Below are 16,469 nucleotides of genomic sequence, written 5' to 3' on the forward strand. Positions count from 1 at the left end.
ATACCGCGAAAAAAAAACTTACTGGTTGGGACCGCAAGAAAACGTGTTAGGGCCAGAAAGATAATAGCCAATTACAAAATCAAACCAAAATCAAAACCCTTTAATCTATATATTCACCATAAAAACACCATCATGAAAGTCCCTCACATGGTGCAGTCCAGTTGCCACTTGGCCATTTAAGAATAGCAGCCCTTGTATAATCACCTCTAGTTTCTCTGTGCGAATCAATTGTTGATTTACCTAATCTCAAGAAAAGCGTAATATCCCCATTCGAATCAGCATTTTTCTCCAAAGAATCTTCGACAAGATCTTTGAAGTCCTGGTTTTCATTGATCAATTCATCAATATTGATTTTTGTTTGGTTCCCGACGTATCTTTCAATATCGTTAATCACTAATGAGTATCCAAATAATTGGTCATGTGGTGACTTTGGCTCTCCTTTTATGATGACCGCAGTTTCATTATGATCAGTCCATGAAACTAAGCCATCGGTATAGTTGTTGAATGTTGGAGGTTCCAAAGATCCACCAGCCTCCTCTCTCAGTAAGCATCTTTCAGTTTCCAAAATTGACGCAAAATCCCATCTTGCAATACCAGATAAAAACAATCCAAGCAACACGCCTTGAAACATAAATGCCGAGAACCCTTTAGTTGCGCATCCAGGAATCAACACCAGTGCCAAAATGTAATGGTGTATTCTCAAAGAAAGTCCAGGGAGCATTGCAAACACCAATATACTAATGATAAAAGTAATATAAATCTTGAAGTATTTTTGAAATCTTCCAGATTTCCATAATTTATATGCTTGGATTATAGCACAAGTGATGATTGTACTGAAAATAGATAGTACTGCAATCAATCCTCCGGGTTGTTCTTTCAAATCTTTAGGAGTCAGTCTATCAACTGGTAATCTATCAAAAGTCAAATTGTTAGCAACACCTAACCAAAAGAGAGGATACCACAAGAACAGCTTGACCACAGGGGAAGTTGGCTCTGAGAATGTTCTCTTTGTACATATTTTCCAAAGAGTATATAGAACAAAACATAAAGGTAGCAATCTTTGGAAACCAATAGAGAAAAGAGTGGCAACGCTTTCTGGATCTTCTGGGTCAACAATGACAGGGGGATCCAGTGAAAGTAGAATAGTCCAATATCCAACTAGATTGACAATCCAATAACTGACCAACCCATCAGCTAAATACACAACTGGACCCCCCAATATGATGTTTATAAATAAGATCAAGAGTCTCCAATCATAACAGCCCGACAACCCATTAGGTAAATTTTTGAAAACAAATGAAGATGGAAAAAATGATGGAAATGGAACTGAAAAATCGGTTCCATAATGTCCCATAGTGGAATTGAATGACAATTGTGAACCAACAAATGAAACTTTGACACAACCACCAAAGAAAGGGGACAAAACACCAGCATGAACAGCGGAACCACATGGGAAAGAATCTGCTCTGTATGGATATGTTAAAGTATCTTTATCTTTTTCATCCGGTTCTTTACTACCACCACCAATTGTATAACCTGTATACTTGACCATTTCATCGCCCACTGGAGTAGCAGAATAAGTCCAACCACCACGATCACAGAGTGCTGGACATTTCACAATCACATCTCTATCTTCAAAAGGGGTACATAATTCACCATTAAGACCACACTTGCCATTTTTGCCTTTCCAGAAGTATTGTTGGCCCGTGCATGATAATGTAACTATTGTTTCATTGCTTCCTTTCAAACTTGGTGACATTGTAAATTGAGGAAGTAAGATTGAATAGTCGAGACTCGCCCATAGAAAGCAATAAATAACCAATATGAGACCACTCATTCTTTTGAATCTATTTTTATAATATCTTGGGTATTCCTCTAGCTTTATTAGTAATGGGCTAGTAAAATTGGGTGGATTATCTGAAGGTTCATCAGGACCATACCAAACTTTGTGTAAAAACTTTGAGACGGTTGTCTTTTGATCATTTGAATATGTATTATCATCTAGTCTTATATGGCCAGCATTTCGACTAGATGTTGGTTTTGAATGGGTTGGTTTATTTGGATCATTGTTCAACTCCTCGAGTTCTATCTCGAAAGAGTCTTTGCTACTCGGTAATTCACTCTCAATGTAGCCACTCTCGACATCTCTAGACATGATTCGATTCTCCTTCACTTGAATTATAGATGATACAAATAGGTTTTCAATCCGATATCAATTACTTTTCAATGTCAGTTTCAGCTTGTCTTGAAAAATTTCTATTGTCCAGCAATTTTGCAGTTCCATTTTTATTGTTCGCGGTAGGTACGGTATAATTTTCACTTTCCAGGGTTCCGCGAAAAAGCCAGGCTGTTTGGCAGATCATAAAGAAATTCTACGTACTGTTTTAATTAATTATGACCATTAAATTTATGAAAATATTATATAAGACCCTAAATGTAATCCAAATGACAAAGGATAATATCATCATCATCCAAATAGTGACAAAAAGAGGAAGTGAACATTATTTTTAGAAAAAGAGTGTGAAAAACAAACAACCGAACAAATCAACCATAAAAGACAACAATAGTGAAAAAAAAACCTTAAAATACAAAAACTCATCATCAGTATGTTATATGTGCTTAACCGGAACACATTTCACAAGCTTCTGGGTTGTTGATAGCACAGGCAATAACTTTTGAACTAAAGATATCTTGGTCTTCTTCAGCATCAGCATCAGTAGCAGCTTTTTCTTCCTCTTTTGGTTCTTCAGCGATTGGTTGGGCTTGAGGAGATGGAACTGGAAGAGGTTTTGAATCTTCTAAGGATAATGAAGCAACACTAGTAGCGGCAGTGGTAATATCTCTTGGAGATGAAGAACCATCTCTTGTGCTAACATCTGATTCTTCAAAAGTGACTTCTTTTGGAACATAAGTTGGACGATGTAAGTTTGATAAATCAGCAACATTTAATGAAGCAGTAGCAGCAACAGCAGCATCAACAGTGAATTGAATAGCAGCAGAAGCAGCTTGGGTTCTCAAATAGTACATACCAGTCTTCAAACCTTTCTTCCAACCATAGAAATGCATACTTGTCAATTTACCCATAGTTGGGGCACGGATATGGATGTTTAATGATTGAGATTGATCAATGTAAGCAGCTCTATCAGCAGCCATATCAATGATTGTTTTTTGGGAGATTTCCCAAACTGTTTTGTATAAATCTTTCAATTCTTTTGGTAAGTTTGGTAAGTTTTGAACAGAACCATTATCAGCAATAATATGATTTTTCATAGCATCATCCCAAACACCTAAATCAACTAAATCACGTAACAAATATGGATTAACAATTTGGAATTCACCAGCTAAAACACGACGTGAATAAATGTTTGAAGTATATGGTTCAAAACATTCATTATAACCCAAAATTTGAGAAGTTGAAGCAGTTGGCATTGGAGCAACTAATAAGGAGTTTCTTAAACCATGTTTAACAACATCTGATTTTAATGAATCCCAATCCCATAATGAAGTTGGTTTACGGTCCCATAAGTCAAATTGTAAAATACCTTGAGAAGCCGGAGAACCTTGGAAAGATTCATATGGACCATCTTTTTGAGCTAATTCAACAGAGGCTTCAACAGCAGCATGGTAGATAGTTTCAAAGATTTGAATGTTTAATTCTTTAGCATTTTCAGATTCAAATGGTAAACGTAAAATCATGAAAGCATCAGCTAAACCTTGAACACCTAAGGCAATTGGTCTATTTCTCATGTTTGATCTTCTAGCTTCTGGAACTGGATAATAGTTACGATCAATAATTTTATTTAAATTCTTGGTAACAACTTTAGCAATTTGATGTAAACGTTCAAAGTTATACCATTGAGAAGTACCATCAGTGGATTTTTCAATGAAAGCTGGTAAAGCAATGGAAGCCAAGTTACAAACAGCAACTTCTTCTGGAGATGAATATTCAACAATTTCACAACACAAGTTTGAGGATTTGATGATACCCAAGTTCTTTTGATTAGTTTTTTTGTTACAAGCATCTTTATAAAGCATGAATGGAGTACCAGTTTCAGTTTGAGCATCTAAAATAGCATACCATAATTTTTGAGCTTTAACTGTTTTTCTACCACGACCTTCTTTTTCATAACGTTCATATAATTGTTCAAATTCTTCACCATAAGTATCAGCTAAACCTGGAGCTTCATTTGGAGAGAATAAAGTCCATTCAGCATTGCTTTCAACACGTTTCATGAACAAATCTGAGATCCATAAAGCTGGGAATAAATCACGAGCTCTAATTTCTTCTTTACCGTGGTTCTTTCTGATATCAATGAAATCAAAAATATCTGAGTGCCATGGTTCCAAATATAAGGCAAAAGCACCTGGTCTCTTGTTACCACCTTGGTCAACATAACGAGCAGTGTTGTTGAAGACACGAACCATAGGGATGATACCATTTGATGTACCATTAGTACCTGCAATGTATGAACCAGTTGATCTAATGTTGTGGATATGTAAACCAATACCACCAGCAGTTTTGGAAATCAAAGCACATTGTTTCAAAGTTTCATAGATACCTTCAATAGAATCGTCTTGCATTGCGACTAAGAAACATGAAGACATTTGAGGATGTGGAGTACCAGCGTTAAATAAAGTTGGAGAAGCATGAGTGAAATATCTTTCAGACATCAAGTTATAAGTTTCAATAACACTTTCGATATCTCTACCATGGATACCAATAGCAACTCTCATGATTAAATGTTGAGGACGTTCAGCAACTTTACCGTTTACTCTCAACAAGTATGATCTTTCTAAAGTTTTGAAACCAAAATAGTTGTAGTTGAAATCTCTGTCATAAACAATAGCAGAATTTAATTCATCTTTGAATTCTTGAACGATATCATAAGTATCTTGGGATAACATAGGAGAATGTTTGTCTGTTTTTGGGTTGACATAGTGGAATAATTCTTCAACAACAGCAGAGAATTGTTTTGTTGTTTGTTTGTGCAAATTTGAAATAGCAATACGAGCAGCTAAAGTGGCATAATCTGGATGGATAGTGGTCATATAAGCACAAGTTTCAGCAGCCAAGTTATCTAATTCAATAGTGGTAACACCTTCGTAGACACCTGAAATAATACGTTGTGTGATTTTAACAGCGTCAATATGGGATGGATCTAAACCATAGCACAATCTTGAGATACGAGCAGTGATTTTATCAAACTTCACCGGTTCACGGCGACCATCTCTTTTAAAGACATACATTCTTGTTTGTTGTTTATGGGAAAAGAGATTTGTGTGTTGGAAATAGTTTCAAAGCAAAGAGCGAAAAAGAAGAACACGGTTTGTTTATATATAAAATTTCGTGTTTTGGTGTTTTGCAAAAATTTCATCACGGCCATCGATTTACGCGTTGTTTAGGGCGGCAAAAGAAAACAAAACACGAAACTTTCGTGTTTTGATTTGTCAACACGCGTCTGGAAAGAGCAAAACGTAAACAAAAACAACGCCAAAAGCAGACACGCAGCTGATAAATAGGGACGCGGATTATTAATGGGGCTGCTAGCACTGTGCAAGAGCTGATCAGACACACCAGAAGAAGTTGATGAGAGGTTGATGAGTTGATGATAATGGGCTGGAGGCCTCTGCACAGATTGATTGAATCCTATACTCTTCTGCAAAAGTATCAGATACATCCAAATCGTTTTCACGCGTTTCATCATTTATCTAAATTTTCGTGATTTGTGCCCCAAATCTACAACTACACCTAACTTCTGAGTTGTTGGAAGTTTCAAATTATATCCAGTAATGATTAGATACGTACACAACGGGTGTGAAACTGATGATCAGTGCTCAGCTTACAAAACCAAGCAGAACGAAAGAAATACAGAGTGAATTGGTGTTCTTGCACCATGAAGTGTGCACCATTGACGTCTTGTTGAGCCAATATTGGGGTGTTAAAAACCAGAAATATTACACCACTGAATTTCTGAAGCTTGAAAGTGTATCGAGTACTTCTCAAACTTGAAACCTTTAAACGTTGGATTGATTGCGACATACCTTATATATCTCACGTACAAACTATTTGTCAATTCACAACAAACTTCAACTTATGGTTATTCTTAACGATGTACCAGCAGTATTATTTACGCCCTAAAATCATATTGATCCCAACATCGCGAATTCGTTTTGCAAAACCAGACTTCAAAATAATCAAATGTTATCTTCAACGTCAACATCAACTTCGATATTCCCTAGCAACGCTGCTTCAAGATGACTACCACCCAAGAAGTTTATGATCTATTAGACAAAGCGAAATCCTTCGTTTGTAGCAAAATACCTGAATCCCTATCAAAACCAAAATCATTGATCATTTGTGGTTCTGGATTAGGTGGAATCTCATCTTTGCTCCAAGATACAACAGAGATATCATACTCAGAGATTCCAGGATTCAGCGTATCAACAGTACCAGGACATGCTGGTAAATTAGTATTTGGATTCATCGGATCAAATAAAGTCCCAGTTGTTTGTATGGTGGGGAGACTACATTTTTATGAAGGTTACTCTTTCAATGAAACAACTTTTCCAGTGAGATTAGCCAAACAACTAGGGGTTGAAATTGTCGTTGTCACAAATGCTGCTGGTGGTATCAACCCGAACTTCAAAGCTGGTGATTTGATGATCATATATGACCATATAAATATTCCTGGTTTTGCAGGATGGCATCCACTAAGGGGTCCAAATCTTGATAAATTTGGCCCAAGATTTCAACCATTATCAGATGCTTATGATTTACAATTGAGACAATTGTTCTTCCAGCAAAAGAAGAAGTTAGGAGTTGAAAGAAATATCCATGAAGGTACTTATTTTTATGCGTCTGGACCAACTTTTGAAAGTAGAGCTGAGTCAAGAGTTATTAGAACCTTGGGAGGTGATGCTGTTGGTATGAGTACTGTCCCTGAAGTCATTGTTGCTAGGCATTGTGGATTAAGAGTCCTTGCACTAAGTTTAATCACAAATGAGTGTGTTGTTGATCCACCAGCCAGCGCTTTCGACGAAAATCCTAAACCCTTAGATGAAGGTATGGCCAGTCATGCTGAAGTTTTGGAGTATGCCAACCAAGCATCTTTAGATGTCCAAAAAATCATCGAAGCTACAGTTAATGAATTTTAGAAACTTTTACCTGTTATTCGAAATATGAAAACTCTTACTAATATAACATTTTTTGCTCATTGTTTGCTTTATTTTTTATTGTACAATTAATATTAATGAACTTGTATTTTCTGATTTACACCAGTTACTCATCAATTTGACCAGCTGATTCCCATTTACCTTCCAAACTTTCTCTCCATAAAGTAACTTTATTATCACCACCAGAAATCGCCAATATGTTACCAGATAATGACCAACTTGCTCTCCAAACAACATCTGGGAATTTTTCTTCTTGTAATAATTGTTTCTTCCATGGACCACCTGAAATTTCTTGGGACCAGATGATAACTGTGCGATCTTGAGATGCTGAAGCAATGTATGAACGAACTAAAACTGATGGTGACCAAGCAACATCTCTAACCCAATCAGTATGACCTTCTAGTGTATGTTCTAATTCATATGTGTTGGCATCTGGGTTATATTTCCAGATTTTAGCCAAGTTATCACAACCAGCAGAAACAAATCTACGCTCTTGTTGTTTTTCAACAGAACTTTCAACAGATGAGCCAACTGAAACAGGTGGAGCCCATGTTGCTGAATTAACACCAATCGCATGTGCACGATCAATGACAATTGATGAAGTAGTACCATCATCTTTAAATTCAACAATTGAGATCTTCCCATCAGATGAAGTAACTAATAGTTGAGCACCATACTCGTGTGGAGCCCATGAAACACTATTCACTGAAGCTTGATGCACTGCATGTTCTGAAATGATTGACCATCTTCCATTTTCTTCTCTCCAGATCAAAACTTTACCATCGTAAGATGCTGAAGCTAAGATCACACCGAATTTTGGATGGGCCCAACTAACTTGCCAGACTGGACCATCATGTCCTCTTAATGTTTCAATTAGTTTATGATCATCTCCATCAACTTCAAAGATTTTTATTGTTTTATCTGATGAACAGGTGGCTAAACGCCTACCATAATAGTCCAAAACAGCATCATGGATTAAATCATCATGAGCATTACCAATCGTCACCTAATAGTTGTTAGTATTTCACATCATTGGTGTTCAAATTCCCTGTTGACATACCATTGTGTTTTTCTTGTATATATTTATGGAATCAAAGTTGTAACTAAATCAAACTAATAGCGAATAAAATAGTACCAGAGTTTTGAAGTAACACAGGTTAATAATGCCAGTGAGTGATTGAATTGATTTGACAATTTGTCTTCTCTTGATCTCATTTTCAATTATACCACGTCGATTTCAAAACGTAAACCATGATCGTTCAAAATTCGCGAAATCGAAGAGGTTACCCTGCGGATACAGAATGAATTCGCGAACCATAACATACAGAAGCGTATCTTTTTTATCCTATTAAAATCAATATACAAGTCATTAAAATCCTTTAGAAATAATCATATGGCAACAACACGGAAGTTGAACTCAATGTTCGGAGCATTTGGTGCCTCGCCGTTTTCACGCCTCTGTCTAAGTTGTCTCTGTTGGTAGATATGCAAAAGAAAGAAGATCAAAAAGACAATCACAAAAAATAATAAAACAACAAAGTCTTCATTCTCTAATATAGCATCCAGGTCTTCACTGGTATCTTCATCAATCATATTAGCATCTCTGTTGTTGCCTCCTGGGCCAATATCATTCAAGTCATTTTGATGTGTTGCTTGATTGTCATTATCGTCGTCAAAGAAATTGGAGCTTGAACTTCTGATCTTTCTGTAAAGAGCCTTCCAGTCAGCCCAAGTTCTTTTCACCTCACCATCACTTATACTATTAACTTTACCACCAGTGATATTGTTGATGAAACTTCTTAGTCTTAATTTTAGTAAAGATAACTGAACAGGTAAATAGGCCTTTGGATGTCCAAGTAAAGAAAGGTCATAGTATCTTTTAGCTAAATGGAAATCTTGTTCAACACCATTACCATTTTCATACATCCACCCTAAATTCCAACTTGCATGGCTTGATAATCTTGATGAAGCGGCCTCATAACATGCGACAGCTCTATCATACACACCATCCGCAAAATAGATGTCACCCATCAAAACTGTGGAATCGACATTGAATTGGTTGGAAGACCTTGTTAAATAAACAAGGGCCATTTTCTTTCTCTCCTCGGGTATAATTGGTGCCTCTTCTGTCAACATTGGTGGTTGATACAACAAGTAAGCTGCTGAGGATTGGGCAGTTTCAAATCCTTGTTCGGCAGCCATAGCATAACCAATTAATGCATTCTCTGATCTTCCGGAGATCAGCTCATTGAAAGCCCATTCAAGTGAAGAGATAACTGGCTCTATCTTTTCTGAAAAAACTTTATAACTCATAACAGTTCTATCACAAGAATCCAAATCTTCAGCATTTTCAAGTGTTTGTGCATACTCGTAGATAGCATTTGTATCACTCGAAAAGGCAGCTTTTTGTATATATTCAAACGCTTTTGGACTTCCGGCACTAGCCAAGATTCTACCAATATTGTATAACCCATTAGGATGGCTGTTTGTAGATGCTTTAGTGTAGTAATCTTTGGCTTTTGCTGGATCTCTCAAATGTTCAGGACCAAATTCATGTAGCAACCCTAAGTCATTATAAGCTGCTGAAAGTGGCTGTATCTCTAGTGATTTCTCAAGATATTTGAGAGCCTCGTCAAAATTGATTTCAACACCTTCACCTCTCATATACATGCGACCAACTTTCTGGAAACATCTAGCCAAATAATTGAGTTCAATTTTGCTCAACAGATCGAGCTCTTTCAACCCCTTTTCAGTTGCATGAAGTATCAATTTAAAAGCACGTTTGAAATTTCTTGGTTTTACATAGCTACCTTCATAGTATCCAAGAGCTTTGATGTATAGTGCAGCGTAATATGACTCTTCAGCGCTTAATGAACTTCCCATCAAAACTTCATCATATCTTGAAGCCTTTCTATGCAAGGAGCTAGGAGATTCACCAACATTTTTACCATAGATACCACCTTGGAAATCAGCTATCCGTATAGAGAAACTATCAATTGAAGGTCCACCAATTGGTCCTTTTTTGAGATATTCTGATAATTGGCTTGCAACATATCTATAGTAGTATAATGCAGACCCACAATCCATTGGTACTGATATACCATGCAAATATCTATATCCTAGAACCATACCAGCTCTAAGGTCCCCTAAATCAAATGCAGAGTTATAATACAAATTGGCTTTCGCTTGATTCTGCTCAACTTCCCCAAATAACCCAGTTGAGTATATGAATCCAAGTGTAAAATATGCAGTTGAATTTTGAGAAAGTTCTGTAACTTTCTTGTAGTAGCTTAGTGCTAAACTTCCATTCCTTGGGAAGCTGTAATTTCCATATAGATTCATTTCTGCTAATAAATATGTAGCATCAACATTGTTCAAGGATGAGCTTTCTTCTAACAATAAACTAGCTTTTTTCAACTCAGGTGACATGTGCTTCATCTCAAATTGGTATATCTCTTGCTGTAATTCAAAGCTATAATCCATGGGCAGTTCTATGACCACTTGATTTTCGTCATTGTATTGTCTGTTATCAATTTGCTGCGGTATGTGGCTAAGGATATCTATTGCTTCTGAAAATAGCTGATTTGAATTGTGCTCTTCATTTGCTAATGTAATTCCGATGAGAGAAGATGCTTTGGGTATGTTAGTTTATCAATGTTTTTTGAGTGAGGCAGAGAGTACTTACCTAGTAACAAAAGCTTGCAAAGTCTCATGACTGAACCTTTTTTAATGAACCGACTAACCGAGCAACAAAACAATAGCTGAAATTTCTCTATAATAATGACAGCGAGCAGATAAGGATATATTTAGGTTTTGTTATATGGGGATTTGATTTACTTTTAATAAGATCAAGAGACCTCGTTTGCGTAAACGTAGCATTATCGAGATTTCGCGAACTCTGGCTGGTGTCCTGATGAACTAGCTTGAATCAAACGAGTAAGTACAATTCTATTCACTTTTAAAATAAATATTTTCTCTATTCTTCTATGTAAATGCTATTCGATTATGTTCATTAGTAACTGCCCTTGACATCGAAATCATATCCACGAGCAATACCACCTCTTCCATCTTCAACTAGAGCTCCCTCATCATCAACATCGTTATCAACGAAATCACTTCCCAACCCAGTCCATTCTCTATTTTGTAAATGAATAGCTGAAGTGGAGACCGTTCCTTTGATGGCAACAGCCTGAGAAAACTTTTTCACTAATTGGTTCTCTTGCTCAACAGTTGAGTCAACAGCATCAATCTCTAAGTGTTGTATTTGTCTCATTGGTCTTGAATTTGAAACGTATTTACCAGTAACTGCATTGAACTCAGGTGCTTCATCTTCACCCTCTAAAGTTGGTGAATTTGTATCATCCAATGACGTACTGGCTTCGCTATCCTCATTTGACTCTTCATCATTTATGACGTTTTCAAATTCAGTGACCCATTTTCCAGTCCATTGGACTTCGGGGCTCAAAGCCATTTCTAATTCATAAGGGGTGATGATTGGTTTGAAAAAATCATTATTATTATTAACAATGATACCACCTTGACCACAGCCCAAAATACACCAAACATCAATAGATTCAAAATTTGCAAGTTTGGCCACATTTGGCTTACCAACAACAAACATGTAGTATTTCTTATCAGCTTCTTTAATCTTTCTGGAAACTTTATTAATGACCTCAGTTGTATTGCGCAATGACAATGTATTCACCAGTATACCAATAGTACCGGCTGTTCTAGCAATGTGCATATAACGGTATCTTTTCATTAATGAAGGGAATGGACCCTGATTTATTGAATTATTGATAGTGTCGAACAAGGTAACCGATCCAAACTTAGTACTTAGGTATAACAGATGAGGTGGCTCAGGGGTGCTGATATGGAATAATGCATAATCCTGTAGGTTCTCATCTTCTAAAGCTTCATCTGATGATGTTATAAGCTTGCGATTTGAAAACCGTATTGACCCTTCCTGATTAGTGCTTTTGAATCCTATGATCTTCGCATTTGAAGCCCTTTCTGGTGAAATATCAGCATATGCAACATCTTTATAAGTCTCTTTCAAGATATTAAACAATTCTGGCAAGTGTCTAGAGTAAGAAGTATCAGCCATCAATACCACTTTTGAGCTTTCATTGGGGTATGTTGCTTTGAATTTCCCAACAATTGTATCGATATCAAGATAGGGTTTCCCAAAAACGTAAACAGCTGGTAGCTTCTGAATGGCATTCATACAAGCATCACCGAAATGTACGACAATATCACTCAAAACATGTTCTGCTGCAACTTCATCAATACAACATGGACTATAAGCAGTGTCTGCTAAAATCCAAACTTGTTGAGTATTATCTTGCGCTTTACTAGCATCTAGTGGATCAGAGCATGTACAACCAGCACATTCATGCTTGCAGTCATCTTTGTCATCGTGATGGCCCTTTTTCTTGTGATGGTTTGGTGCTTCTGGTTTGTGCTCTCGAAGACTTCCTAATTTCTCTTGTAGCAGCTGCACAACGATTGCAGCATCTGCAACTAATGAATCTGGAAACTGCAGTGTTATCTTTTTGAACTTGAATGAGCCATCTGAAGCTCTTTGTCCCAAGTGGACAACTAACTCGTCTATTGAATAGAATTCTATTAGCTTTTCTCTTAAGCTCTGCTCATCGTTCCAGTTTGGACCAAGGTAACTTCTATCCTTTTGCTTGTCTTGGTACTTGTCATAGGTAAAAGTGTTGTCATCTTGATGAGTTGAAAGAGCAGGGGCAACTATTTCAGTCATTATCAAGAGCAGTTTCTCGGTTTCCCTTTCAAAGCACTAGAAAGTTGTTTGATTTATAACAATTTTCTTTTTAATTTTTTTAGTATGGTGATTACGTAACTCTGGTTAATTTTTTTTTTTTTTTTTTTTGGTCCAAATGGCTTGACTTATCAGAAAAGCTCCAACAGTCATCATCAACCTGGCCATAAAGAAAACCTCAACGTACCAAAAATGACTTCAATTGATCTAGGTGTCACTGCTGATTTCCATGTGCATTTGCGTGATGGTAAAATGATGGAGCTAATCGCACCAACTGTGCGTGAGGGTGGTGTTTCAATCGCCTATATCATGCCTAATCTAGTGCCTCCAATCACCACTATTGAAAGGGTTGTCGAATATAAAGAAAAGTTACAAGCTTTGGCTCCAAAGACAACATTTTTGATGACTTTCTACTTATCAAGAGAATTAACCCCAGAATTAATCCATGAAGCCGCTAAAATTAAAGCTATTGCGGGTGTTAAATGTTATCCAGCAGGTGTCACAACAAACTCATCAGCCGGAGTTGATCCAAACGATTTCAGTGATTTTTATCCAATCTTTAAAGCATTAGAGGAAGAAAATCTGGTGTTAAACTTACATGGTGAAAAACCTTCAAGTGATAAAGATGGTGAAGAAATCCATGTCTTGAATGCTGAACCAATGTTTTTACCAGCTTTAAAAAAACTACATAATGATTTTCCAAACTTGAAAATAGTATTGGAACATTGTACTACAAAAGCTGCAGTTGATACTATAAATGAAATCAATCAAGGCAATGGATCTGGTCCAATCAAAGTTGCTGCATCCATCACTGCTCATCATTTATCTTTGATTGTTGATAATTGGGCAGGTAATCCAATCAATTTCTGTAAACCAGTTGCTAAACTACCACAAGATCGTAAGGCCCTAGTCGCAGCTGCTACTTCAGGGAAACCATGGTTCTTTTTTGGTTCTGATTCTGCTCCACATCCATTACATGCTAAGGCTGTTCATGTTGGTGTTTGTGCTGGTGTCTATACTCAGTCATTGGCTATTCCATACATTGCCCAAGTCTTTGACAAAGAGGGCAAATTAGACAAACTGAAAGGTTTCGTTAGTGACTTTGGTAAAGATTTTTATGAAGTTAGTTCTGATGATCTCGTAAATAAAGATCATTGCATTTTGTTAAAGAAAGAACAAAAAGTGCCAGATGTTTTAACTCAAGGTGACCTACAAGTTGCTCCATTCAAGGCAGGTGAAAGTTTAGCATGGTCTACAGAATGGAAATCAGTATAGAGTTGATTAGAACCTCGAACATAATTTGTTATTCCACCAAAATGTAAATATATAATTGTTTTTTTTTTATAAACCCCATAACTCATTAACTTTTCATTTGTATTTCAATGCCGACATCAAGTGTTTCCCAAGACAACCATAAATTTCAACAATTTATCCTGTCCATCTGCTAAAGTACCATCATCGTTAAATGAACACATGCTATTGCTTTTCCAGCCCCAACTTTGAGATTTATTGAATAGATCAGGTGTTGATATGAAACATGTTAGTGAAGTCTTCACTTTTCTTGATGGTGTATATATGACATAGTAAACCGATGTCTTTATTCTATTATCTTCATAGCTCAAAAACGAATTATCATTCTCTTCTTCCTCTTCCTCTTCTTCTTCATCTGGTGCTGCATTCAGCTCTGATTTTGTGAATGATGAAAGTGTATCATTTGATGCTTCTGGCTCATCATTTAGCATCAAGTTGTTCACATCACCAATTATATTTGATAAGCTTGAATCATTATCTAAACTATAAGTTGAGTTTTTGAAAACGTCTCGGTTCAACAGAGCAGATCTTGAAGGTGCGGAATTTGACGCCCTGTGAATATAAACACCCATTTGGTAACCTTTTCTGTGTCTTATCTTTTGGATATACAGATTCCAATACGAGCCAGCGTACCATAGTGTCTTTGCATAAACTCTCTTTTCCGCTTCGAGTTCCCACACCTGGCTAAAAGCAATGGAAAATCTGAAAGGTGGAACTTTTGTGACTTTGTATACCGCATCTCCAGCATTCTCAGTAGTTTTTCCGCTAGGCATATCATCCCGTATATGATGATGACTTTTTATTGATTCTTCAAGTTGTTGAGGAGTCCCATATAACGTCTCGTCTTTTGTTGGTATGAACCACGTATTTTCTTTATTTGGTGGTGCTTCTGAAGTAGTCACCAACCCTAATTCATTTGACTTCTTTTCTGCTGTTGCGACTTTTCTATAAAGCAAAACACTCAACCATAATGCATTTTTCAAAACAGAAGGGTCAATATGAGGTTTACCACTATTATCAACATAAGTCTCAAGTTTATGCAATTGCTCAGCACTAAGGTGACAATAATGAACTTTCGTGTTCAAGGCATTAATCAAAGGTTCAACATCTTCTTCATCATCCAATTCACTGACCGATCCTGATGATGATGATCTATTCATTGATTGACGTCTTTCAATCAATTTCATTATGAATAAAGCTCTTTCCCATTCAGATGGAACAAAGAAGGCATCATGGCCTACAACATACGCAATAATAGAGACAGGAACACCATCCCATTTCTCAAACCCATTTTGCCAACCATCAGAGCATAATAACCCTTTAGCACTATCTATAATTCTCTCGCTAGCTTTACCATAATCATTCATAGAAGCAAAAGATGTAAACCTTGCAATGTTATCAAAGTTCAAAGAGTTAACAATATTATCTGTAGCATTGCAAACAACCTCTGGAATGTCTAGATATTGCCCTATAGCGATCATGCTCAATGTGTGTTGTATTTCTGCTTTAGGTTTAACAGCGCCATACAAGCGTGCAATTGCCAGCTCAAATGATTCCTGTGTAATGTTTTCATCATCCTCAAATATTAGTTCATGTGTTGTGTTTGAAGGATCATTCCAAGGACCATTGAATAAGGAAGAAAAATAACCACTTCTATCTAAGATTAACTTGTGTAAGCGATAATCCTGGTTAAATGCTCTAATAGTTATGTCTGAGCAAGCACCCTCAAAGAAACCTCTCTTCAATATGAAGTCACTCAAGCTTTCCTTCTCACAACACCCATAAGGACAAGTATCACCATCGTCTGCGCTTGGATTCTCGCTATCATAAGCAGTTCCCGTTTCCTTTGAAGGGGATTCAACATTTCTTGTCTGCTCCATCAAATTTTCTAAGGAAGTTCTTCTGGTTGCATGCGCATTAGGACTCATAGCTGATGGCATGAAACCTCTCATTGAAAGACCTCTGTGGCTCATTTTTTTGATGAGAATATCCTATTCTGAATGTTGTTTGGTCTTAATAATGGAGTCCTAAAAGACAAAACTCAATATACGTAAGCTGATACGAAATGGTTTTGGTCTGTGGTGAAGGGCTTTCAAAAAAGTTTGATTTGATCGATTGGTATCTGAGGCTTGATGTAGTTATTCAAGGGAAATGTGGTTGATTGTCAATTTGTAATAGGTCGTACAATTTGATCTAA

At 36.7% G+C, this 16,469-nt stretch overlaps 8 protein-coding genes across 8 annotated transcripts; 2 read left to right on the top strand and 6 right to left on the bottom strand.

The window, feature by feature from the left end:
- Positions 1-98: 98 nt before the first annotated feature.
- On the bottom strand, positions 99-2,203 carry WICANDRAFT_42551 (uncharacterized protein). The gene has a single exon (XM_019182572.1). It carries the CDS (start codon positions 2,153-2,155, stop codon positions 131-133), a length of 2,025 nt encoding a protein of 674 aa, XP_019039293.1. The 5' UTR covers positions 2,156-2,203; the 3' UTR covers positions 99-130.
- A 231-nt stretch (positions 2,204-2,434) lies between these two features.
- WICANDRAFT_92205 (ribonucleoside-diphosphate reductase large subunit) lies at positions 2,435-5,678 on the bottom strand. Its single transcript, XM_019186352.1, has 2 exons — positions 5,642-5,678; positions 2,435-5,617 (listed from the first exon to the last, which is right to left on the bottom strand). The coding sequence occupies exon 2, from the start codon at positions 5,245-5,247 to the stop codon at positions 2,620-2,622; it is 2,628 nt and encodes an 875-aa protein (XP_019039294.1). The 5' UTR covers positions 5,248-5,617; positions 5,642-5,678; the 3' UTR covers positions 2,435-2,619.
- A 430-nt stretch (positions 5,679-6,108) lies between these two features.
- Positions 6,109-7,155, top strand: PNP1 (purine-nucleoside phosphorylase; the record flags this gene model as incomplete). The annotated part of the gene is made up of 1 exon (XM_019180292.1): positions 6,109-7,155. The coding sequence occupies exon 1, from the start codon at positions 6,256-6,258 to the stop codon at positions 7,153-7,155; it is 900 nt and encodes a 299-aa protein (XP_019039295.1). The 5' UTR covers positions 6,109-6,255.
- A 124-nt stretch (positions 7,156-7,279) lies between these two features.
- On the bottom strand, positions 7,280-8,270 carry SEC13 (GTPase-activating protein SEC13; the record flags this gene model as incomplete). The annotated part of the gene is made up of 2 exons (XM_019182721.1): positions 8,234-8,270; positions 7,280-8,179 (listed from the first exon to the last, which is right to left on the bottom strand). Exons 1-2 carry the CDS (start codon positions 8,234-8,236, stop codon positions 7,280-7,282), a joined length of 903 nt encoding a protein of 300 aa, XP_019039296.1. The 5' UTR covers positions 8,237-8,270.
- A 292-nt stretch (positions 8,271-8,562) lies between these two features.
- HRD3 (ubiquitin ligase complex subunit HRD3) lies at positions 8,563-10,886 on the bottom strand (the record flags this gene model as incomplete). The annotated part of the gene is made up of 2 exons (XM_019184777.1): positions 8,563-10,805; positions 10,859-10,886. 2 exons carry the CDS (start codon positions 10,884-10,886, stop codon positions 8,563-8,565), a joined length of 2,271 nt encoding a protein of 756 aa, XP_019039297.1.
- Positions 10,887-11,185: 299 nt separating this feature from the next.
- On the bottom strand, positions 11,186-12,943 carry DPH2 (2-(3-amino-3-carboxypropyl)histidine synthase; the record flags this gene model as incomplete). The annotated part of the gene is made up of 2 exons (XM_019181775.1): positions 11,186-12,534; positions 12,649-12,943. The coding sequence occupies 2 exons, from the start codon at positions 12,941-12,943 to the stop codon at positions 11,186-11,188; spliced, it is 1,644 nt and encodes a 547-aa protein (XP_019039298.1).
- A 210-nt stretch (positions 12,944-13,153) lies between these two features.
- On the top strand, positions 13,154-14,236 carry URA4 (dihydroorotase; the record flags this gene model as incomplete). Its single annotated transcript, XM_019181824.1, has 1 exon — positions 13,154-14,236. The coding sequence occupies one exon, from the start codon at positions 13,154-13,156 to the stop codon at positions 14,234-14,236; it is 1,083 nt and encodes a 360-aa protein (XP_019039299.1).
- Positions 14,237-14,352: 116 nt separating this feature from the next.
- On the bottom strand, positions 14,353-16,245 carry WICANDRAFT_78713 (uncharacterized protein; the record flags this gene model as incomplete). The annotated part of the gene is made up of 1 exon (XM_019184778.1): positions 14,353-16,245. The coding sequence occupies one exon, from the start codon at positions 16,243-16,245 to the stop codon at positions 14,353-14,355; it is 1,893 nt and encodes a 630-aa protein (XP_019039300.1).
- Positions 16,246-16,469: the final 224 nt, after the last annotated feature.

This window comes from Wickerhamomyces anomalus (assembly GCF_001661255.1).
Source record: "Wickerhamomyces anomalus NRRL Y-366-8 unplaced genomic scaffold WICANscaffold_3, whole genome shotgun sequence".
In the NCBI taxonomy this organism is placed as follows: Eukaryota; Fungi; Ascomycota; class Saccharomycetes; order Phaffomycetales; family Wickerhamomycetaceae; genus Hansenula; species Hansenula anomala.

Excerpts from the sequence above, each read along its gene's own strand:
- WICANDRAFT_92205 (XM_019186352.1), bottom strand. The coding sequence starts at position 5,247 with ATGTATGTCTTTAAAAGAGATGGTCGCCGTGAACCGGTGAAGTTTGAT.
- WICANDRAFT_42551 (XM_019182572.1), bottom strand. The coding sequence starts at position 2,155 with ATGTCTAGAGATGTCGAGAGTGGCTACATTGAGAGTGAATTACCGAGT.